General features: G+C 50.9%; 1 protein-coding gene across 8 annotated transcripts in view; it reads right to left on the minus strand.

The window, feature by feature from the left end:
- Positions 1-22,413, minus strand: part of FBXO21 (F-box protein 21) — a 58,879-nt gene that overhangs the window by 6,249 nt on the left and 30,217 nt on the right. For 4 of the 8 annotated variants that reach the window (XM_053206593.1, XM_053206595.1, XM_027043804.2 and 1 more), the window contains exons 10-11: positions 19,667-19,878; positions 17,988-18,145 (exon numbers count right to left, since the gene is read on the minus strand). In XM_053206593.1, the coding sequence (XP_053062568.1) occupies positions 17,988-18,145; positions 19,667-19,878 (370 nt within the window). Of the gene's footprint in view, positions 1-6,910; positions 7,961-17,987; positions 18,146-18,257; positions 19,879-22,413 lie in introns of those variants that run through there. The other 4 variants (XM_027043807.2, XM_027043808.2, XM_053206594.1 and 1 more) reach the window with 4 other exon arrangements.

Here is a 22,413-nt window from a genome sequence, read left to right on the forward strand (position 1 = left end):
TTAGAAGAGGAAAGTCAGGGCAAAGACCGGGTAACAGGGATCCCAAACGTTCCTTAGAATATACGCGTTAGCAGTTACAGGTGACAGAAACAGTGCTTCTCTGGGAAGAGCTCCTGGCACAAAGGTGGGTGCCATGAAGACACTCAAGACATCAGGGGCCGACCAGCTAGAAGACGGAGACAGCAGCTCTTCCCAGTGCCACCTCCCAGAGACGGACGACAGTGGGGCGACACTGTCCCCGAAGGGCAAATGGTCGTTGGGGAGGGGGAAAAGCCGTTACTCTCCGGATGTATAAAGCACAGGTGTCCATATGGTGCATAAGCAGACTTGACATCACATTCAGGGCTCATGGCAGGTCTCTTCTCAAGAGTCCAAAAGTGGCAACAACCCAAAGGTCCATTAATAGCTGAACAGATAAACAAAATGTGGCGCGTCCACACAACGGAACATCATTCGGCCTTAGGAGGACTGGAACACTGATTCATGCTACGGAGTGGACGGCCTGTGAAAACGCTAAGTGAAAGGAGCCAGTCGCCAAAGATCACGTGCTGCCTGATCCCATTTTCATGAACTGTTTGGAACAGGCCAATCCATAGAGCAGGAAGTAGATGGGGCGCTTGGGGGAGGGAGGAATGGGGAGTGGTCGCTTAATGGGGTAAAGGGCTTTACTTTGAGGTGGCGAGAGTGTTTTCATCTACACAGAGGCGGCGGTCGCACAACTTTGTGAAGGTACTAACTGCCACTGAGCTGCGCATTTTTAAATGATTCACTTCAGGGGCGCCCGCGTGGCTCAGTTGGTTATGCATCCCATTTCGGCTCAGGTCGTGATCTGTTTGTGAGTTCGAGCCCCGCGTCGGACTCTCTGCTGACAGCTCAGACAGAGCCTGGAGCCTGCTTCGGGTTCTGCGTCTCCCTCTCTCTCTCTCTGCCCCTCCCCCACTCGGACTCTCTCTCTTTCTCAAAAATAAACATTAAAAAAAATAAAATGGTTCACTTTATGTCATGTGAATTTCACCTAAAAAAAGAGACAGCAAAACAATTTCATGGGGGAGGTGACGAGGAAAAACTCGTCTGAGGTTCGTGGGATGGGTGGGGAGGCAATACTGGAAAAAAGGCTGAGCAGAGCCGGGGAAGGGGGTACAGGGAGGGATGTAGGAGAGCCTGTGGGCCAAGTCCTCTGCATGGGAACAGCAGGTGGGGTTCAGGGCAGGCCGCCCCCAAAGACGCCACTGTGGCTTATTGATCATTTTGAACTAAAGTGCAGCCAGGGCAAGGAGGGCACTTTGACCCTCCTTTGTCCCCCTGAGAGCAGGAAATCCTTCTCCCTTGCGCACGGTACTCCCGCCCCGTGCCAGGGGAAAGAGAGGCGTCCTTATCACCGGCGGGAACTCGGGGCCGAGAAGGCTGTGGAAACCACCCTGGCTGCTTCTCCACTAATTTGCGGCCCCACGCCCAAACCCCTTGCCCTTGATTCTTCACAGATGTGTTGGTTGTCTAGAAGGCACGAATGCTGCCTGCCGTGGGCACTCCTCTGAGTGTCTTATTTCTAGGGGCTCCTGCAAGAAATTACATTTACTACTATTTTTTCTCCTGTTCATCTGTCTTGTGTCAATTTAATGATGAGACCAGCCAAAGAACCTAGCAGGAAGGAAGGAAGTCAATGTTCTGTCCTGGGGCCATGACTGAGGGAGGACATCACCATATAGTTAAGTGGTGCAGTATTAGAGAATTCCAAAACCTGGGGGGAGGACCAGGTTTTGGAGACAGGGAAAACACACACACACACACACACACAACAACGAGCTTTCATTGAGTGCTCCGACTTCTGCGGCTTGACTATGAAAGTTTCCATTAAGATCTGTGTCATTCTAAGGGAAGCAGTTAGGAATTCTGGCCCCTTGAGGATTCTAGAATGCATGCTGCCCGGCTGGTTCTCTCCCAAATTTCTTTCCTTTTTTTCTGTCAACTTCCTTTCCTAAGTTCACTGAACGATTTGCCTTTAGGTCTTTCCAAACCCCAGAGAACTTGCCATCATTATCCTTTTTTTTTTTGCACAGCCGAATGGGGAAGAATTTCCTATGGGAACATTAGCCTAACTCTAAACTTAAAAAAACCCCACCCTCCCCTGCACCCCCATCACCCACAAAACTAAAACGCTTGAAAGGGGAATCCGCTGTGAAAAAAACCCTAAATTGCATGGCGGCAGCCTGGCAGTGAGGTGGCAAGGAACACCTTGCCGGAGGCTGGGAGGCGCGAGGGCCGCTTTTGGGGCTTTGCTTACCGTTTGCAGCGTTTGGAGCCACTGGGGTGCTGCATCTGGTCTAGGGGAAGCAGCCGAAGAGAGAATATAGCGTGTGCCCGCTGCCCTTTGCCGCTTACAGCGAGGTCATCACGAGGAAGATGCTCAGCGGAAAACGTGAGAACCAGGGGTCAGAAATCCCGGGCTTCCTAGGTCCCAAAAGGGAACTGCTTCTGTGCGACCCCCAGCACGAGAGGAGGAGGAGGATCACTTTGAGCCATGCAGGCTCGTTAAACACCTTGACCCAGCTGTGGCTAATATCAGACTCAAGTGGCCGCCGTTAAGCCAGGGGGTGGGGGCAGAGATAGGCACGGGCAAGAAAACAGAACAAGCTGGCAAGTTCTGGCAAAGAACTATGATCACGGGCACAGATAGGGGAGTAGTCTGCTAAGGGTTCGAGGGAATCGTTCCCAGAGGAATCATGAGCCGGGAAAATGAAAGACGTCCGGGGCTGACCCCAGACCTGCACCAGGCGGGAAGTACTCAAGTCAAGTTGCCCAGCTCCCAGGGAAGATGCGCCCCCTCCCCCCACTAGTGGTGTGACCAGGGAGGACTGGGCTCAGAGGGGAGGAGGGGCAGCAGCAACCAGTCTCCCCACCCCCCTCCCCCCACTGTGGGGGGCAGGCCGGCTTCATGGTACCTGCCCACCTGCCCAGCAGAGTATCTCGTCACTGGCAGCACGGTGGCTTCTGTGCGTCTCGCTCTTCTTCCAGGTGGCAGTTTGTACTGCAGCTGTCTGGCCCCTGCATCCCCACTGAGCGGGGACCAGGGGGAGGGGCGTGTCAAAACTTCTAGTTCAGGGGGCTGGTCCCCAAGGAGCCAGGGCGGACTGACTCTGGCGGGACACAGGAAGTGGGTAGGAGAGGTTTGGGGTGAGCGGCACAGATGAGGCGGGGCCCCCAAGCCTTTCCTTTTCCACGGGTGCACGGGAGGCCGTTCCCTTCGGAGTTATGCTGTGGGTGGGTCCGTGACCTGTGTGGCTCCTGAGGCAGAAGTGACACACATGGCTTGTCCTGAGGCCTCCTCTCTTCCCCCCCCACCCCACCCCCGTCGTCATCTGCTGTAGACGGAGGAGTTAAACTCCCACCCCCGGTGGCTGTGCTGCTGCGGCCAGAGCAAAGCAATAGTTTCTGCACAGAGCAGTATCTGCCACCCGAAAGTCTGACCGCACAGAGGCTGTCTCCCCTGGGAGGAGGCACGTCCTGCCGTGGGGAGCACACCCAGAGTGGGGAGGCCACATCGGTGTCCAGGTCTTCATTCCCAGTCCCCCCCCCCCCCGGTGGAATGTGAGAGGCAGTGCCACCAAGGGCCACTCCAGCTTCCCCGCATGCAGCCCTCCCGCCCCCCCCCCCCCACCCGGACGTGTCCCTCTGTGCTCACTGCCCTTCGGGGCAGGTGGAAGCCGCACACCGAAGCAGACAGCGGAGCCCCCTGCCCACCCCATCCCCCTGCAAGAAAGGTCTATTGTGTTCGAGCCACGGTATATTTTTGGGTCTATTTATTACAGAACTAGCATTACCCTAATACAATCATCGCTAAATGGCCATAATACATTTATTCTATAATTGCACAGAATTTTATTCACCGAAGGAATGTCCTTTCCTCTCAAGACTCTAAGTGTTCAGAACTGAAACGTTTAGAAGTTAAAGTGGCTGCAAAGGATAAAACCAGTGCGAGGTAGTTGCTAAAGTTGGCGGTAGTGTGGTAGTCAAGAGCTGGCGCTCGGGGGTCGGGTCCCCGGGTCCCCCGCCCGCTGTCCCACCTGCGCGCAGTGCACTCCGGCTCCCCGTCTGCTCGGTGGGACGCTGGCGGGGCCCGCACCTTGGCTGAGCTCGGCAGACTGTGGCCCACGGGCCAGACCAGCCCAAAGCCCGTTTTCTTTACAGCCCTCGAGCTGAGAAGGTCTTCTACGTTTTCGAAAACAAAGAACACGTGACCTTACGTGGCCCGCAACAATAATCGACCGCCCGGCCCTGCCTTAGAGGGTTGCCGTGAAGAGTATAGGTGAGGCCAGTGCTGGCTCAAAGTAAGCTTGCGATACAAAATAACACATGCACCACAACCATCGACGTCTCCAGAAATAAACGGTCACAGGGCCAGATTCTGCATTTCGTCTGGGTGAACATTCACTCCTTTCCTCCAGAAAACAGACAGAAACACATAAAGAGCTACATCTGGATTATTATGGCCACAGGTTACTTGTCAAATTAAAAAGCTGCTGGTAATCCAGTTTTATGTACTTGGAATATGGAGAAAGGAAAACAAGTTATTTTCCCTTCTAGCGGTAGAAGAGAGCCTAGAACGTGAGCGTTTGACTCCATTTCATGTGTTAAGAAAGAGACATTTTAAAATGAGAACAAGTCCTTAAGTAGGTATTGTAAAATGCAAAACTGATTTAGCAACAGTACGAATGCTGGTTTCGGCGAAAAACAACTCTGCGGTGGAAATTCACTTATGATGGAGAAGCTACCATGAGGTCCAGGTGGAGGCAACGTGAAGCCAGCCTTTCAAAATCGGATTAGACCAAAGTTTTCAAACGAGAGAGAGGGAGGGAGGGAGGGAGGGAGGGGGAGAGGGAGAGAGAGAGAGAGAGAGAGAGAGAGAGAGAGAGAGAGAGAGACGCCTGGCCAAACTAGCCTGAGGATACGGTGGACTAGTTTTGGACACACACAGTGTTTCCCAAAGCACGTCTGCAAACCCTGGACCTCGGGGATGCTGTGCGTGTGTGTCCGTCCGTGTGGCAGAGGAAAGTTCTAGGGTCTAAGCAGGGAAGACACAGCACAGTACACTGTCCTCTCATGAAGTCACAACGCACAACAGGACATTAAAGGTCTGGGGCCACCGCGGTGCGGGAAACCGGTGACCGTGTGGCCCGACCGCTGCACTCCGCACGGCACGGCACGCGGGGGCATCACGGACAGTGCGTGCTCTGCAGGGCGTTGTGGACACGTGGAACGTCATGCAGCTGTCACCTCGTTAACAACGCACCGGGCACCTGCCCTTCTCCCTTTGAACAAGTACTCTAACAGCAGCAAAAAGCTGCAATGTTCGCATTGTAACCAGGTGCCCTCAATACTCCTAGCCAGCTTCTAAAATTGCTGTTTGGCAAGGAACCCGCAGAACAAAGTACCCTGTTCACTCACCAACGTTAAGAAAAATTCAGTAGAGCCAAGTTTTGCATGTTTGGATCAGAAGAGAAGCCAGAGACGTTCTGTTGCCGTCAAGGCTGGGCTTTCTGTTCCGAAACGAGACCGGGCAGGCCGCTTGTGTGGATTCTCTGGGTAAGTTCCATTTATTAATCATTGTACAAAAAAATCTTGGCATTCATTTGAAGAGAAAAGAAGTCACTCTATCCAAATAGTTAGTATTTTAACATTGTGAAAGTCCTACTTTGTTATAACAGGACTTCTTAAAATGGAGAAAACTTTTGGAAAAATTTTTAAAAAGAAACTTATGATTTATTAGAGTACAGGAGATCCAAAACACGTTTTTAGAAAAATATAAAGTGCCCAAATACCAACTTACACAGGTGACACAGGCTTCCTGGAGCCAAATGAAGCATTCATGAAGAAACACATTTAAAAACGGTCTAGATACATATTTACATTGGGTCAGTAAAGGTAAAACCATCCTTCTTGGCTTTGAAGTTACTCTAAGGAAAAAGGAAATCAAACCAGAAAACCAACAATTATAACTCAGCATGCTCCACAGTTTCTTAGTAATGCATCTGGTTAGTATTACCTCTGGATTAACTAGTTCCCACCTTCAAACGAGAGTAGTGTAAGACCCCTGGCCTTGGCGGGCTGGGTGCCGTGAGTGGTCACATTTCCCAGGCCGATCGAAACCATCAGGCTCTGGATCTGACTGGCGACAGCGAGCTGGGGCTGGCAGGGGCCGCCAGACCCTCGCCTCTTTCTAATAACTGCTCACCAGCCGTCAGTGACTAAGTGGTCTCAGGTGGCCTCCCCAAACCTCGGTCATCCCAGGGCTTCCAAAGGGGGAAATGAGGCAGTCATCAAACAGGGTGTGGGGAACCACATGCAAATGCACAGAAGGGTGGCGAGGCGGGGTCAGATCACAGCCCCCCGAAGCCTCGCTCACCAGAGCGACTGGATTCTTTGCAACTCAGAGAGTAACTAGGTCCTAACTCCCGAAGGTAGCTTCTACTGGTTAACTACGAATTAGCTAGCTCGTGTGAGAACTGGCAGGTCGAGAGTGGCGGGCGCTCGGGGCTGTGAGGGCCTCGGTGCCCCTGAGCTCAGGGACCAAGGGTGGGGGGCGGGAGCCAGTGGGACCTTCAGGGCAGCGGGGACTCGAGAAAGCAGGGCGCTCCCGCCTCCTTCCCCACGGATCGACACTCCTCAGGTTAAAGACGTTTTACCTGAGTCCACCCTGCCACAGCCGGCAGGGTCGAAGAGTGATTCTAAGGGATGACGGGGGACACGGACCCTCCTCTTTCCTCTTTAAAAAATGCATAAGGTTCATTATTTCTTTTTTTCTGATTACAAAAGTGAAACCTCCTTTAGGTCTTTGGAGACCACGGAGTGTGGTTTCTAAAAATGAACATTCTAACACCAGATTGTACTTCCTACTATAAAGAGAACCCATCACTGACTTAAGATCTATTTATGATACTGGAATAATTTTTAAAATTAAAGGAGAGAAAAAAGTAGTTATTTCAAAGGGAAGGAGAGTAGACGAATGTGGGAAAATCCATCCATAAAGGCCATTACGGTGCACTTTCTCACAAGATTTCACGTAAGGAAACAGAAAACTGGGGATTCGCAGACAGGAGCACGGACCTGGGAGGAACGTGGTGGGCAATGCTCTGCCGTGCTCCCGCTTCAAATAAAGGAAGAGATAAAGCGGCTGAAATCTGTTTCACGTATTGGAACAAATAAAGCCGAACGGTTCTGATGACCAATCCGCGTGTTCGCGTCCCCGCCGCTCGGATGCTGCTGCTGTCGCTCGCAGCCTTGCCTCTGAAGAAGCAACTACACGCAGGGCGAAAAGACAAGCGGTCCCGACTCCGGGCCGCGCACGCTCCACGGCGAAACCAGAAGGGAACCAGTGCAAACATGGAACCCCATCCGTCCGGCAAATGAAACGCTCGGAGACGAGTGTAGACAGACGTAACGGGAAGTGGGCGGGAAGGATGATTCTACGAGTGTCGACTGTGAGGCCTCATGAAGACAGAGTGTCACAAACTGTCACCACAGGACAAGCACACAAGCCATGCCACTGAACACAGTGCCGTCAAATGAATTCACTAGTGTAGGCGGAGAGCGACATTGTCTTTGCAGCTGGAGGAGAGCACACGTTGTTTAAACTTGGTGGGAGGCAACCAGCGCTACTGGTTAGGTGTTTTCCTGGTGGTGTGAATCCAGAGGGATCCGTGGAGACGTCTTCTTCCGGAATCCTGTTCTCCTGGAGACAGCGGCAGCGGCAAAGGCTCGGTGTCCTCTACTGGACGCTACTCTATGTCCTCCTTCTTTGCACTGTAAATATTCTGCACCGTTTCATACACAGACTCCAGGTCCTCCGGGTACCGGATTTCTAGCTCCGCGTTCGGGATGTAGTGAGTGCCGGTAAACTCTGAGAAATAGCGTCCCACGTCAGGGTGTGAGATTTCTTGAGGCTCCACGTTATATTCCAGGTTTTCTGTTGGCAAAGAGGCACATGGACATTCCTATTAACACGGACACTTCTGTAGCATCTTTTATCCAGAGAGCGTCCTATCTCTCACCCCCTTTCGCGCAGCAGGATTGAGGTGGAGAAGGAGAGGCCTGTTTATGGGATCTGAAGCAGGTAACAGGACCAAGGCAGCGGGGGCGGTGGGGACAGTGGGGGGCTGGAGGAATGGGCCCCACCGGCTCCGCACTAAACAGAGTGTTTCCTATTCTCTGAGCAAGAAGTCTACCCCGGCAAACGTCCAGCCTTTCGGGACCGGCAAACTACAGATGCGTCACGGTCCTCTGACTTGATCGTGCAAACAGCCAAGCGTAAGGGACCAGGGCACCCCAGCCTGCCCGATGTCTGCCACAGGTTCACCCTGTGAAGCCCCCACACCACGTGGCTACAAGTCCGGCACCTGCCACCCGTCTCCTCTACTGACCGGAGCTTCCACACAGACCTCACTTCGCGTCGCCCCCCGCCCGGTGCCTTCCGATCCCGGCTGGTGCTTGTGCAGCGAGCCTGCTCTGGGCTGTCAGGAACCCGTGGGAGGAGTCGACGAGCGGCTAGCACCTCCAACCTGTACGGATGTGGGTTATCACTACTTGTGCGGTCTCCTAGGAAACCACACTACCTCCTCTCCCTGCTCGCCATTCTGCCACTAGAGAAACAGAAAGACTCCTTCAAAACAGAACGACGAAAACCACCAGAAGACAACACGTACAAGCTATTTAAAAGGCTGAAATCCTAGGGCCGCCTAGGTGGCTCGGTCGGTTGGGTGCCTGACTCTTGATTTCGGCTCAGCTCGTGATTTCACGGTTTATGAGTTCAAGCCCTGCAGTGGGCTCTGCACTGACAGCACGAAGCCTGAGTGGGATTCTCTCTCCCTCTCCCTCTCCCAATAAATACATTAAAAAATAAAATAAAAAAGGCTGAAATCCCTTCATATCGCTTCTCCCTAAAAAACTTTGAAAAATGGCTCCCCCGAGGGCCCAATGAAAGGACAGTGTCTTGAGCCCCCCACATCCAGGAGAAGCCGAGCCACGCCCCCCACGGCCCGGCACCAAGAGGAGCTGGGCCAGGCAGATGTTCCCGCTCGGACTGGGGACCAGGGCAGTCTCAGTTCTGATCGACAGCCACACTCTGCACAGCCTATCACTCAAATTAATTCAACCGAGTCTCTGTGCAAGCCTAGCCCAGGGCCTAACACAAACAGTGCAGCCAACTGTCCCTAAAACAGCTTGGTTAAACATCCTGAAATGCAAATTCAGGACATTCAGCACCCTCCACCCAGAGGCCCTGCATCCCCAGCGTCTCCAGCCTCCACCGGAGCATCATTTGGAAGCACTGACTTTAACTGATGCTGGGAAGGGGAAGGAATTGCGTGATTCAATCCGGAACTTTTTTTTTTTTTTTTTTTAACAAAACAGGAAGGGATTTAAAGAAATTTTGGGCTAACAGCGGCTGTGTTTCTTCAGACTGCGTTAGAAGGACATACTCGGGGGCACCAGTCTGAGACTCAGTGCTGCCGAGGAAAACACATACAATCCGTATGCGAGGGTGAACACCGTGAGGTGACCCTAAGCTTGCTTAGCGAGGGCGCGAGAGCGGTCCAATGGTCCACTGCAGCTCACGGTGGCCATCACGGCACATTAATCCTGCACAGGACAGGCAGCCGGGAAACAAGTGACCTGTTTCCCACATCCTGCGACGCAGGGGGGAGGGGAATGCACCGAAGGAGCCCGGAGGCCACACGGCAGGGCCGTTCTGTCCACGGCACACTGTGCATCTCTCTTTTCCACGTGGGCACTCCCAGCCAGGGAGTGTGCCAGGCACTACGACGGCCAGCCAGGCCCCAGCTGACAGTGCGCACGCGTTGTTGCACAAGGGGCCCCTGTCACAACTCCCATCTGCAGCTGAGTACTCCGTGGCACAGACAGCAAGACCTGGCCCCGGACGTATTGGGACTCAAACCCAGACAGTCCAGCTCCAGAGCTGAGGGCGTCAGAGTAGGAGACACACGACGGGGGGTGGGGGTAGGGGGCAGGGGCTCATGGATGGAGAAGCGAGGACTGGCTGGACGGCCCGCTGGGGCCCCAGGAGGGCAGCGCAGGCTCTGGCTGACGGTGCTCTGTGGATGCAGGGGCCCGAGGTTTTCCAGAAGGGAGACTGAGTAGTCTGTGAACACGGATAGCTGCTGTTACGCTAGACCTCTACAGAAAACTTTCTTTCTTTAGATTTACAGGTTTCTTCTTTCTTGTTAATATTTACTTACTTATATATTTTTATAACTAGGCTCCATGCCCAGGGCACAGCCCGACGCGGGGCTTGAACTTACAACCCTGAGATCAAGATCTGAGCTGAGATCAAGGGTCAGGCGCTTCACCGACTGAGCCACCCAGGTGTCTGGTTTTATAGGTTTCTAGAGCTGCCAACTAGAAAAAACAAGTGTAAAAAAACCCCTCAGATGTTTACAAATGCCACCGGCTGAGAAAATGCCCCTTCCTGCAACCGTGCCTGCCGCCATCTTCCCTGGCCAGGCCTCTGGGTGCAGCCACGGCCAAGGTGTTTTAACCAGGGCAGCTGCCGAGGGGCCTCGGGTTTTCTTGCCGAGGAACGCACAAGTATTAGGGGGAGGGTCTGGACTCTGGGGATACCACCGAGAGGCCAAAAAGCTGTTTTGCTCTGAAGGGACCACAGTCACCTGTCACTGGTAGGCACGATGGAAATATTGAAAATAAAAAGAATTCAAGTGGGTCATTCAGAACAACTGCTCTATTGCCAGTTTGTGGAGAGCGGTGGTTCTCAACCGGGGGCTGTTCTGCCCCTTGCAGGACAATCAACAGGATGTGAGGACGGGTCTGGTTGTCACAAGGGGGCTGCCACTGGCATCAGGTGGGAGGAGGGCAGGGCCGCCGATCGACAAACGCACACGACAGTCCCCACCACAAAGGACGGACTGGACCAAAATGGCAATTGCAACTGCCCTGGCAATTCAGGTGTACGTTTTAGCGCCGCTTCACCCTTTTTTCCCCTTCCTTTTTCTGGATATTAAGTAGCAGCTCCTAAGGGTTGGGAAGAGGACAGAAAGGTCAAGGCCAGGTTATGGTCATGGATCTGGGAGAAGACGTGACCCCACAGCGGCTGCACAGAATCCTGTGTGTGGGCCCAAAAAGAGGCACGGACAGCACAGACCAGCTGGGAGCCACATGGGGGGTCAGCAGCGGTGACCCTCACAGCCCCATGCCCGGCTGGTAAGGAGGGGCGGGGCCCGGATTTTGTGCATTACCTGCCCAGGCTCCTAGCGAAACAGGAGAGAAGGTACTAACACGAAAACACTTTTGAGGAAAAGTAGGACAAAGTTGAAAAAAAGAGGGACAGAGTTGAAAAAAATTTACCTGAAGAGTAATGAAAAATCTAAGCAATACTAAAGTAAGTAAAATATCAAACAGGGCCTACCTAAAAGTCCCAGAGAAATTTTTTTGTCAATTTTTTTTAACATTTATTTATTTTTGAGAGATAGAGCTGCGAATGGGGCAAGGGCAGAGAGAGAGAGAGGGAGACACAGAGTCCGAAGCAGGCTCCAGGCTCCCGGCTGTCAGCACAGAACCATGAACTGTAAGATCGTGACCCAAGCTGAAGTCAGACGCTTAACCAACTGAGGCACCCAGGTGCCCCAAAAGTCCCAGGGAAATCTTAAGAAGTCTTTCCCAATTCCCTTGACATTTTTCACAGAAATGTCTGCTTATTTCTGAAAGAGAGAGAGAGAGAGAGAGAGAGAGAGAGAGAGAGGGAGGGAGGGAGGGAGGGAGAGAGCGTGTGCACGGGCACGAGAGCAGGAAAGGGGCAGTGAGAGAAGGAGACAGAGGATGTGAAGCAGGCTCCGCTCTGACAGCAGAGAGCCCAATGTGGGGCTCAAACCCACGAACCATGAGATCATGACCCGAGCTGAAGTTGGATGGTTAATTGACTGAGCCACCCAGGTGCCCCGTGTCTGTGTATCTTATTTTCAGCTACCCAGGGGACACCTGGCCAGCTCAGTTGGTAGAGCATGAGACTCTTCATCTCAGGGTCATGAGTTCAAGTCCCATGTTGGGCATGCAGCCTACTGAAAACAAATTTCAGCCGCCCAGATATGTAAGTACAGTCCTGTAAACCTATGGGACCACCAAGCAGAGTCCTCCCCTCTTGAAGTAGCTAGACATAACTACATAGAAAGAGAACTTGGTATTGTTTGTGTCTATTATGTGAAACATACTGTAAGCATTTATCTGCAACTCGTTTAGTTGCAGCTTCGCATTCCGCAGTCTGACAGACCCCCAATTCACCTGGCAAGCCTTTGAATGACACTGCTGTCCCATTCCGACAAGAACACAGACACACGTCTGAGTGTGTCTCCAGTGGAAGGCATGGGGGTGGAACGGCCAGGACACAGGAGAGTGAGCACATCAACCTCTGAAATGGCTGAGAACATGCACTCCACCTCCCACGGGGGCTCCTCACGCACCTGCCGGCACACGCAGACGGCCACGGACGGCTCGTGGGTGGACACTCCCGCTTGAAAGTGTAAGACAAATTATGGAGACGGGAGCTGACGCTCGCTGAGGCACCCCACGTCCCTGGTGTTCCTGGGGGAGCTTTGTCATTCTATACAGAACACACGTCAGAATGGGATTTTCACACTGCGCCAAATTCCTGGCCGTCCAAGATGGGCAGCTGACTCCTGTTCAGACCATCTGTGATGTTCACTTTCTGCAGTAGCTAAGTATGGGGGAGGTGGGGTGGGAGTGTGGAGGAGAGGGGTGGGAAGCTGAGCACGAGGTGCTGCCCCTCCCCCGGTGTCTAGAAAGTGCTGAAGTGTGCCCCCTAGTGGGAGCAAAAGACACTATACAGCACCCCACTTGGGTTTAGCTGAAATCTCACATATTGAGAGAAAAATTCTCTCAATTATGCAGACTAAAACTATTCGAGGATGTCATGCATGTATGTGGCTTATAATTCACTCTTCAACTCTCTGTGGAGAGCTTAGAATTAGGGAAGCATTCATCAGTGGGCTCTACACAACAGGATTACCAGAGCCAAAGGATGAACGTTTAAATCACGAAAACGTTTAAAAACAAAATAATTTGATGCAAATAAATTAAACTGGAAATGTTCAAAGAATACTTAGATAAGTGGGGTTTGTTTTTGTTTTTTTTTTTTAAAGATTTTATTTTTCAGTAATCTCTGCCCAACACGGGGCTTCAACTCACAACCCCCGAGATCAAAGGCTACATGCTCGGGGTGCCTGGGTAGCTCAGTCGCTTAAGCCATCCAACTCTTGATTTCAACTCAGGTCATGATCTCATCGTTTTTGAGTTTGAGCCCCATGTCAGGCTCTGTGCTGACAGTGCAGAGCCTGCTTGGGATTCTCTCTCTCCCTTTACCCCTCCCCCACTCACACACACAGGTGCTCTCTCTCTCTCTCTAAGTAAATGAACTGAAAAACACATATATAAAAAAACCTTTTTTTTTATTAGCATTTTTTTGTTAATGTTTATTTCTTTTTGAGATACAGAGAGACAGACCACAGGCGGGGGAGGAAGGGAGAGAGAGGGAGACACAGAATCTGAAACAGGCTCTAGGCTCCGAGCTGTCAGCACAGAGCCCAAAGCGGGGCTTGAACCCACAAACCTTGAGATCATGACCTGAGCTGCAGTCGGACGCCTAACCAACTGAGCCACCCAGGCGCCCCTGTAAAAAAATCTTACATAGGGGAGCCTGGATGGCTCAGTCGGTTAGGCGTCTGACTCTTGATTCCAGCTCAGGTCATGACCTCATGGCTTGTGAGACCGAGCCCCATGCTCTGTGCTGACAGCAGGGAGCCTGCTTGGAATTCTCTCTCTCCCTCTCTCTGCTCCTCCCCTGCTTGCATTCTCTCTTTCTCAAAATAAATAAATAAACATTAAAACAATCAAAAATGAAAATAAAACCTTATTAAAAAAAGAAAAAAGTCACATGCTCTACCAATGGAGCCAGCCAGGTGTCCCAGTGTGTTTGTTCTCTCTCTCCCTCTGCCCCTGCCCCCACTTGGCATTGTCTCCCTAAAGAAAAATAAATAAATAAATTAACTCAGGAATTTACGGGAGAGGGGAAGAAGTGAGAGGGAAATAAGCAAGGAAGGAAAAAGGGGGCGGGGGGAGGGGACAGGGAAGCTCTCGTTCACAGAAATGAAAGAGAAGGGCAGCATTTGCAACTCTTCTGCAATAATTTAGGCAAGGAGATTCAACAGGTACTAAAACAAAAAAAAGGGTTCAAGTTATCGGGAACAGGATATTCACGGGACGTCACAGTGTTAGCTGCAAAGGGAAAACTGTGTCTTACATCGATCTTGGCTAAGTGACCAAACTCTGCCTACCACCAGTGGGACATCGATCACACGGGCTCTGGAGGAGATGCAGGAGACACACACAGCATCTGACAATGAGCATTCGAGCCAAAAATATGCACCTGATCTAATCCAGCCTCAGACTCTGCTTCCAGTTTGCAGATAATGCAGAGAAGGAAACAGTGAGACACACGCGGAATGTTAGGCGTTCGCGAGACAACCAGCCTGGACTCTTCAAGAAGTCAGTCGCAGGAGAAAGGAAGAAAACGAGGTGAGGAATGAGGAATGAGGAATGAACGGGTCTTAGGAAGAGAAAAGGCTCTGCCGTTGGACATAGCGACCAAATGCAGTGCGAGGATCCTGGCTGGATCACGACAAGCGGCTATCAAAGCCGGGCTGGTGGCAAGTGGGAAACGGGGCCACTGACCGGGCATCAGACAGCAGACGTTTACTTGTCACGCGCGGCGATGTGACTGTGGCAACGCATGGAAACATCCTATTCTTACACGACGCCTGATTAAGCATTCGGGTCGCTAGGTCTGCAATAGTCTCTCAAAAAGTTCAGCAGAAACCTAAAATCTCTACCTACAGATAAAACAAATGTGGTAAACGCTAGCTGTTGAATCTAATGGACGGTGTATGGGGTATTCGATGTATACTTCTGACCGTTTTGCATATTTGAAAATGCTCTTAATCCAAAGTTGTAAAAACAGTTAGCATCTTATTAATGACGTGCTATTTACATTCACCTCATTATTTTGCACTTCTTTTTTAAATTAACTTATTTATTTTGAGGGAGAGAGCGTGAGCGAGGGAAGGGCAGAGAGAGAAGGAGAGACAGAGTCCCAAGCAGGCTCTGTGCTGTCAGCACAGAGGCCAAGTGGGGCTCGAACCCCTGAACTGCAAGATCATGACCTGAGTCGAAATCAAGAGTCGGACGCTCAACCGACTGAGCCACCCCGCCAGCACCACTGCATCTGTGTCTATAAGCTTCTCTGTCAGACAGATGTGAACACCCACTGGGGTCTGGAGCACCCCGCGGCATGGACTCCTCACCAGACGGGCAGACTGGGGTCTGGCTCTACATGCACAGAGCTTGCGACGGAGAGAGAGGGCCAGATGGTCAACGGGAAATCCTGCAATTCCCATGAAGGTGTGAGGACTCGGAAGGGGCGGGGGGTGTCAGGGAGCTCGGAGCAGGGACAGCCGACCCAATCTGAGCCCTGTGGGGGAACAGCAGGCGGGGAGAAAAGCTGCTGGAAGGAAGTGACGTTAACCTGAGAAAAGAGCCTGCTTGTGAGGGACAACCACCTGCGCAAAGACTTGCACGAAGGATGGTCTCAAAGAACAAGGTCTGGCTGGCTGGAGTGCGCCGGGGGTGGGAGCAGAGAGGAGGCTGTGGGACGGGGTCCAGGTCACCGCCATGCAGGGGAGTCTGGTGGATGCCAGTGAGAGACGGCATGATACAGGCAAGGAGCAGGTGTGGCTGGAGTGTGGGGGGCAGGAATGGAAATCAGGGGATATAAACAGGACAGACGTGCAGGAGACACAGCTGGTGTCCTCCGCGGGCCGGACAGATGATGAGGGGAAGGACAGGGAAGAGATGGTGGCCCCAGAGCCCCTGAACCCCTCGGAGTGCACAGGCCAGGATGCTCTCTGGCCCTGCGGCCCGGCACCTGGGAAACAGCGACCGAGGGCCGACAGGGCCCCGGGGCAGATGGACAGCGTGCGTAGGGGAATCCTGGCCGTCCACCTCTAAGAGCCTCTAAAAGTCTCAGAATTTCAAACTAAGAAAGGCAACTGCGAACCTTGCTCACATTCACTCAGCTCAATCTCAGTTTTAGAATGCAGAATCGCAACCAGATAGGAAGTTGTTTTGTTTTGTTTTTTAAGTCGTTACTACACCACAACTCTGATAAACCTGACATTACAGCGCATGTTTGCCTAGATCTGTTTGAGATGAATTCCCCAATCTTCAATACAGACACCAAATTTGGAACACCTACAACTGCATACCCAGTTTTACCTACTCTGAAAAGCCCATTTTAAAGTTAGTATGTTTCTAGAAACTCAAACATTAAATGCTAGATGTCTTAATATCGACCGTACGTAAAGGGCAGCAAAGGCACACACACGGTGGAGCCCCGGACACTGGCCTGCGATGCTGGGGAAGGGACGGTGCCCTTCACTCTTGGGATATGTGACATGCAATGCTTACCAGGTGACTAGTGGGGGTGCAAGAGTCCACCAAATCATCCAATAATTTCTAAATCATTTGTTGGTTTTTAGACACTGTTGGTATGATTTTTTTTTTTTTTTTAATATGGCACAGCTTCAAAAGTTAAATGAAATCCCCATCGGCCCCTTCATCTAACAGGGGACACACAGACCCTTCTCCTACAACTGTCCCAGCATACTGATGGAGGTTAAGCTTCCTGCACAGCCTCAATGAACAGAATCTCTCTCAATTCTGTATACAACCCTCTCTCAGCTTCTGAGGAGTTAACATGAATAGGAAACTTTCTAGTCTGAGATTTTTATACATCCGAAATTTCTATTATTACATTTACTAACACAATACTGAGTTAGGTCAAACCTGATGCTTTAGGTCAGACACAAACAGGTGTGGCAATGACAGTTAAGGGCATGGCTCTCGGCCAACGTGTCAGGTTCAAATTCACACTTTGTTAGATTAAACTTGGAATGAGCCCATGCGCGTCAGTTTCTTCACGTACAACACGAGTATGATGAGGACAGTATTCCTATTCTCAAGTGGAGTTAATATACATCAGAACACTGCCTGTCACAGACCAGCACTACATTAGCATTTGTGGTTATTATTTTTTTTAGTAATCTCTACGCCCAACATGGGGCTTGAACTCACAACCCTGAGATCAAGAGTTGCAGGCTCTTCAGGTTGAGCCGGCCGGGTGCCCCACGTTTGTGTTTGTTTTTATTAATAAAACAAAAGCTGTGAATGCCTTGACAGGCAGCCATACAGTAAGTTCATCCCACTAAATGGAGGAACAAGGAAAAAGGAGACCCACACTGCAGGCATCTGCCTCTAACCTGCCTCTCCAGACTCCACCCACTCCCCCCTCACGAGTGCCCTGGACGAGCACCTATCAGGGCTGGCAGTGGCCCCAGACACCACCAAGCACCTGTTGACTACCAGGGGCTCTCAGAGCCAGGGCCGTGGGCTGCAGTTCCCACAGTGGCCACTTGAGGGCATCCCCGGGGAAGCAGAGCAGGCCGCCCGCCTCAGGATGCCAGAGGCTGCTGGGGTGATCCTTCCAACACTGTCCACTCGGTGCCCTCCAGTTCAGGCAGACCATATGGGCAGGGCACTGGGCAGCAAGACTTTTGGGAATTTGGCAAAGGCAATGACAGAAGTCGGCAGAGGTCGGCAACAGCACTGGAACGGGGTCCTGAGTGTGGTGGTGATGGAGGGAAGAATCTAGGGGCAGCGACTAACCCAAGGCATGGCTGCAGCACGGCATACCCACCCATGTTTAGCAGAATACTGGCCCTGATGAGGTTAGCCATCTCTAAATAAACTGATGACTGCCCACAATATTGGAGCGCTCAAATGTGTGCTTAAAATGTGCCTGTGTGTCACTACAGGTACAGACAGGACTAGTTACTCACCTTGGGCTGCATATCTACAAGAACCATCCTCCACCAGAACATTATAGAAAGGCTGATGATGGCCATGAGGCAGGCTGTGGACGTTCATGTTTCGGATCCATTCGTGTCCCATCATGCAGGTAGGGTCCCAGCCATAGATCACACAGTTATAGCCATACCTAATTAACATAAGAGCAAGGGCAAATCAATTCCCTGGACCCTGTCACAGCAACTATGAAATATATAAACGATGGCTTGGCTTCTCTTAAGTTCATGTTCTTACAAATTTACCTGCTTTTATCCCTGTTAATAAGCATTTTTCAGGACACTCTTGGCTCCCTTTACAAACCCCTCTTATTATCAAGATAGCACTTCAGGTGGAAAAAAACAGACTTCAACGGAGACTCACAGGACAACTGGTTATCCAAATGGAAAAAGGGATCAGGACCCAGGCCTGAGAACAGCGCACAGTGTCCTAGGGGGACAAAGGCCTGGATAGAAAACACAGAATTTGTAGGCTAGCTTCATGACACAGGACATAAAAAGAGTTCTTAAACCAGATATGAAAAATACAGCCATAAGGGAAAAGAGTACTCAATTTAATAGTATTAAAAGGACCCAGATTCAAGCAGACTATTAAAAAACTACAGGACAACTGGGGAAACAGGAACCCTGACTAGACCTAAGTGAGGAGGTGAAGCAGTTGTTTTTTTCTTAGATACAAGAGGATGGTAAATGTACTTTTAAAGGAGACAGCAAGGCCTTACCTTTTAGGTACACACACTGAAACAGCTACAGGTGAGCCACAGATGGAATGACATCTGGTACCAGCTTCCAGGGAGGGGCGGGGTTAGGGGGATGAAAAGAGTGAAGGCAGACCCTCACGACAACTGTTGAAGCTGGTTATGGGAGCATCGTCTGGTTCACTATCCTCGTCTCTACTCATATATGCTTGAAATTTCCATATTAAAGTTGAAGAAAAAAAAGAATGCACTAAAAGGATAAAAAATACTAGCCCCAAACTGGGAAAAGATATTGGCAACGTATATGCACACAGACACAAGTAACAGGATAAAGGACTGAAAACCCCTAAGAAAGATGAATAACTCAAATGAAAAACAGGAAGACTTGAAGATGCGCTTAATAAAAGGAAACTTGAATGAGCTTCTTTTCCAGGTTCACAAGCCCATCCGCGTAGTCAACCGGGGAAATGCAAACGAAAACCACAATGAAATACCAGTCGCCATTTACTCTGTAAGTGCATTTTTAAAGGTCTGGCAATAACACGTAGGGGAGAACAGGACCCTCCGCTCCCAGCCTGCCGGTGGCACGTAAATCGTAACCGGCACTGTTGCTGTGGACGCGGTTGAGTTTTGCCTAGTCAATCGACCAGGAGCTTGCCCTACAGACGGGCAAGCCCTACCTGCAACTCGGATTCACAGGGATGGAGATAAACGAAGCTTCAGGACAACGAGGAAATGAGCGGAAACCCCCCCAGCTTACAGCTCTCCCATTAGAAGACCCTGAGCGAGGACAGCGAGACTCTTCTTACAAAACGAAAAGGGTAGATGCGGTTCAGACCAGCTCGGCCTCGGGCGGCTCCCGCGGTGGCCAGTCCGTCGCAGCGGCTCCCGGGATGCGTGCTGGCAGGCACGCGTGTCCTCTGCAGCCGCGTGGGGATGGCCGCCACGGGCACTCACCTCTTATGCTTCATAATGAGCCCAATGGAGTAGCAGACGTCTCTGTGCTTCTCGTGGGAGCGCAGCTTCACCTCCACACCCACCTCCTCCTTCTTGCGCTCGATGTGCTCTAACGTGTGCTGCACCAGATAGCCCACCGCCCCGTGCTGCCCGGGGTCTAGGGTTTGAATGTGCTGGAGGATGTCAAGCACCTTCAAGACAAGACAGAAAGACTAGGAGATAATATTTTCATTTAGGCCTTTTCTTTTTTGCGGCACAGGATTTAGAGCTACCTAACCTGGCACAAGACGGCAAGCTAGGGGCCGTGCTGATGCCCCCCACGTCTGGGAGCTGGTGGTCTCCCCTCTAACGCCGGGCACTGGTCCCACAGCAGATTCAACCAGCGGGAACGTGGGAATTATTTAGAAACACGGTGGGCCAGAACAAGCGAGGGGTGAGGAGGCAAGAGCCTGCCACCCACGGACATGTCTGGATTGGGGAACTCCAACAGAAGGTGGTAACACTCTTGCTGGTCAGTGTGGGGATTCCATTCTTTATACACAGAAAGGAGAGGGTTTTAATACATCGCTGACCAACTGGGAACAAAAGTAACTGCTCAGCTGCTTCAATCCAGATCAAGGGGACGTGTGACAGAGCTGCCTCGACTACCCAGGGGGAAGGGGCTACACAGAAGCCACGGAGTGATGCCCGTGAGCTTAGCTGATGAAGCCGTGGGTCTCAAGGTTCTGAACACGTACCAATCATTTTCAGCTATTTTAACTTGCAGTGCAATTCCGCACGCACTCAAGTGGACAAGGAGAAACCACATCTATGTGGAATTTAAATGACTAAGCTGCTCACGGCAGAGCTGACTCCAAGGTTATGTTTTCCTACCGTACACAGTGCTGCTAAGGAAACCTGCAAATTCAAATAAAGTTTTACACACACACACGCGCGCACACACACAAAATCACTTAGCACCTATGATGCCATTTAGCAGAGGGTCTCTGACATGTTCTTCTTTTGGCAACAGGATCTTTTCCTATTTACTGAGCCCTAAGACAGAGTAGGTAAGCAGACAGAGTGACCTATATTCTAGTCCCAGATCCAGCAAATGGTTTTTACCTTTAAGTTAGTTTATTCACGTTATCAGACGATGACTAGTAACTGTCCTATTTCCTGATGTATTTTGACCCACCAAAAGTGCTGTGAAAATTAGCTTTTTGCAGGGCACCTGGGTGGCTCAGGCGGTTAAGCACCCGACTCTTGACTTCGGCTCAGGTCAGGATCTCACAGTTCATGAGATCGAGCCCTGAGTCTGGCTCCGCGCTGAGTGTGGAGACTGCTTGGGATTCTCTCTCCCCACTCCCCTGCTCCTCCCATGCAAACACGTGCACTCTCTCCCTCAAATACACAAACATAAAGAAAACACCAAAACCTAGTTTTTTGCAGTGTAAGATGTTATTATGAAACCCACTCCTAACCTCCAGATTGGTATTTGCAGGATCTCAGTATTTTGTGAATGCTTCTTCTCCACTGATCACTGATTCGTGCCAAGCCCATCACATTTATTTCATTTCATCCTCCCAATGTGAAGTATAGTCAATGCTGATTTCCAAAGAGGAATCAGGCATCATCGAGTTAAGGAACTTGCTGGAGGTCCCAGAGTATGAAAGTGTGGAGGGAGAATGTGGACCGGGGGGGGGGGGGGGGGGGCTGACTCCAAACCTAAGGTCGCAACCACCTTCTTACCAGAGCAAGAGCAGGAGCATTTTAATTCATTGTTAGGAAAACTTTCAAACCCATAAAAACTGGGGTGCCTGGATGGCTCAGTCGGTTAAGCATCTGACTCTTGATTTCTGCTCAGGCCATGATCTCACGGTTCACGAGCTCAAACTCCATGCTAGGCTGTGGGCTGATAGTGAGTGCCGAGTGTTGCTTACGATTCTCTCTCTCCCTCACTCTCTGCCCCTCCTGTGCGAGTGCCCTTTCTCTCTCAAAGTAAGTAAATTAAAAAAAAAAAAAAAAATCAGTAAGGTTGCTTAAAACACACACACACACACACACACACAAATGGACAGAATGGTATAACCCTAAGCACCTCAAACTCAGCTTCAACCAGTATCAACTGAGAGCCAATTTCCATCCACCACCCACCTTTGCTTTAATTTGTACTGTGCTTTACTTTGGGGGACACTAATCATATTCATCCTCTGAAGCTAAAAGCATCGGATCTGAACGGTGAGTTCTATTTCCGGCGCTTGCGTGTGGCTTTCCTCCTGTTCCCATATGCAGCTCCAACCACAGCCGACCCTTGAACAACACGGGTTTGAACTGCATGGGTCCACCTATATGAAGATTTTTTCCAGTACGGGACCGTAAATGTATTTTCTCTTTCTTGTAATTTTCTCAGTAACATTTGCTTTCCTCTAGCTTACTTTATTATGAGAATATAGTATGTTACACATAAAACATGCACAATATGTTAACTAGCTAGTTGTTATCCGAGAGGCTTCTAATCAACAGCAGGCCATCAGTTAAGTTTTGAGTCAAAAGTTATACATGGAGTTTTGACTGTGTCAGGGGTCAGCACCCCTACACCTTCCCCCCCCCAACCCCGCTCCGTCTGTGCAAGGGTTGACTATAGTTACTTTTTAAAAAATGTTTACTTATTTTGAGAGAGAGAGAGAGAGAGCATGAACAGGGGAAGGTCACAAGAGAGAGGGAGACATGGAATCTGAAACAGGCTCTAGGCTCTGAGCTGTCAG

This window comes from Acinonyx jubatus, chromosome D3 (genome assembly GCF_027475565.1).
Source record: "Acinonyx jubatus isolate Ajub_Pintada_27869175 chromosome D3, VMU_Ajub_asm_v1.0, whole genome shotgun sequence".
Taxonomy (NCBI): Eukaryota; Metazoa; Chordata; class Mammalia; order Carnivora; family Felidae; genus Acinonyx; species Acinonyx jubatus.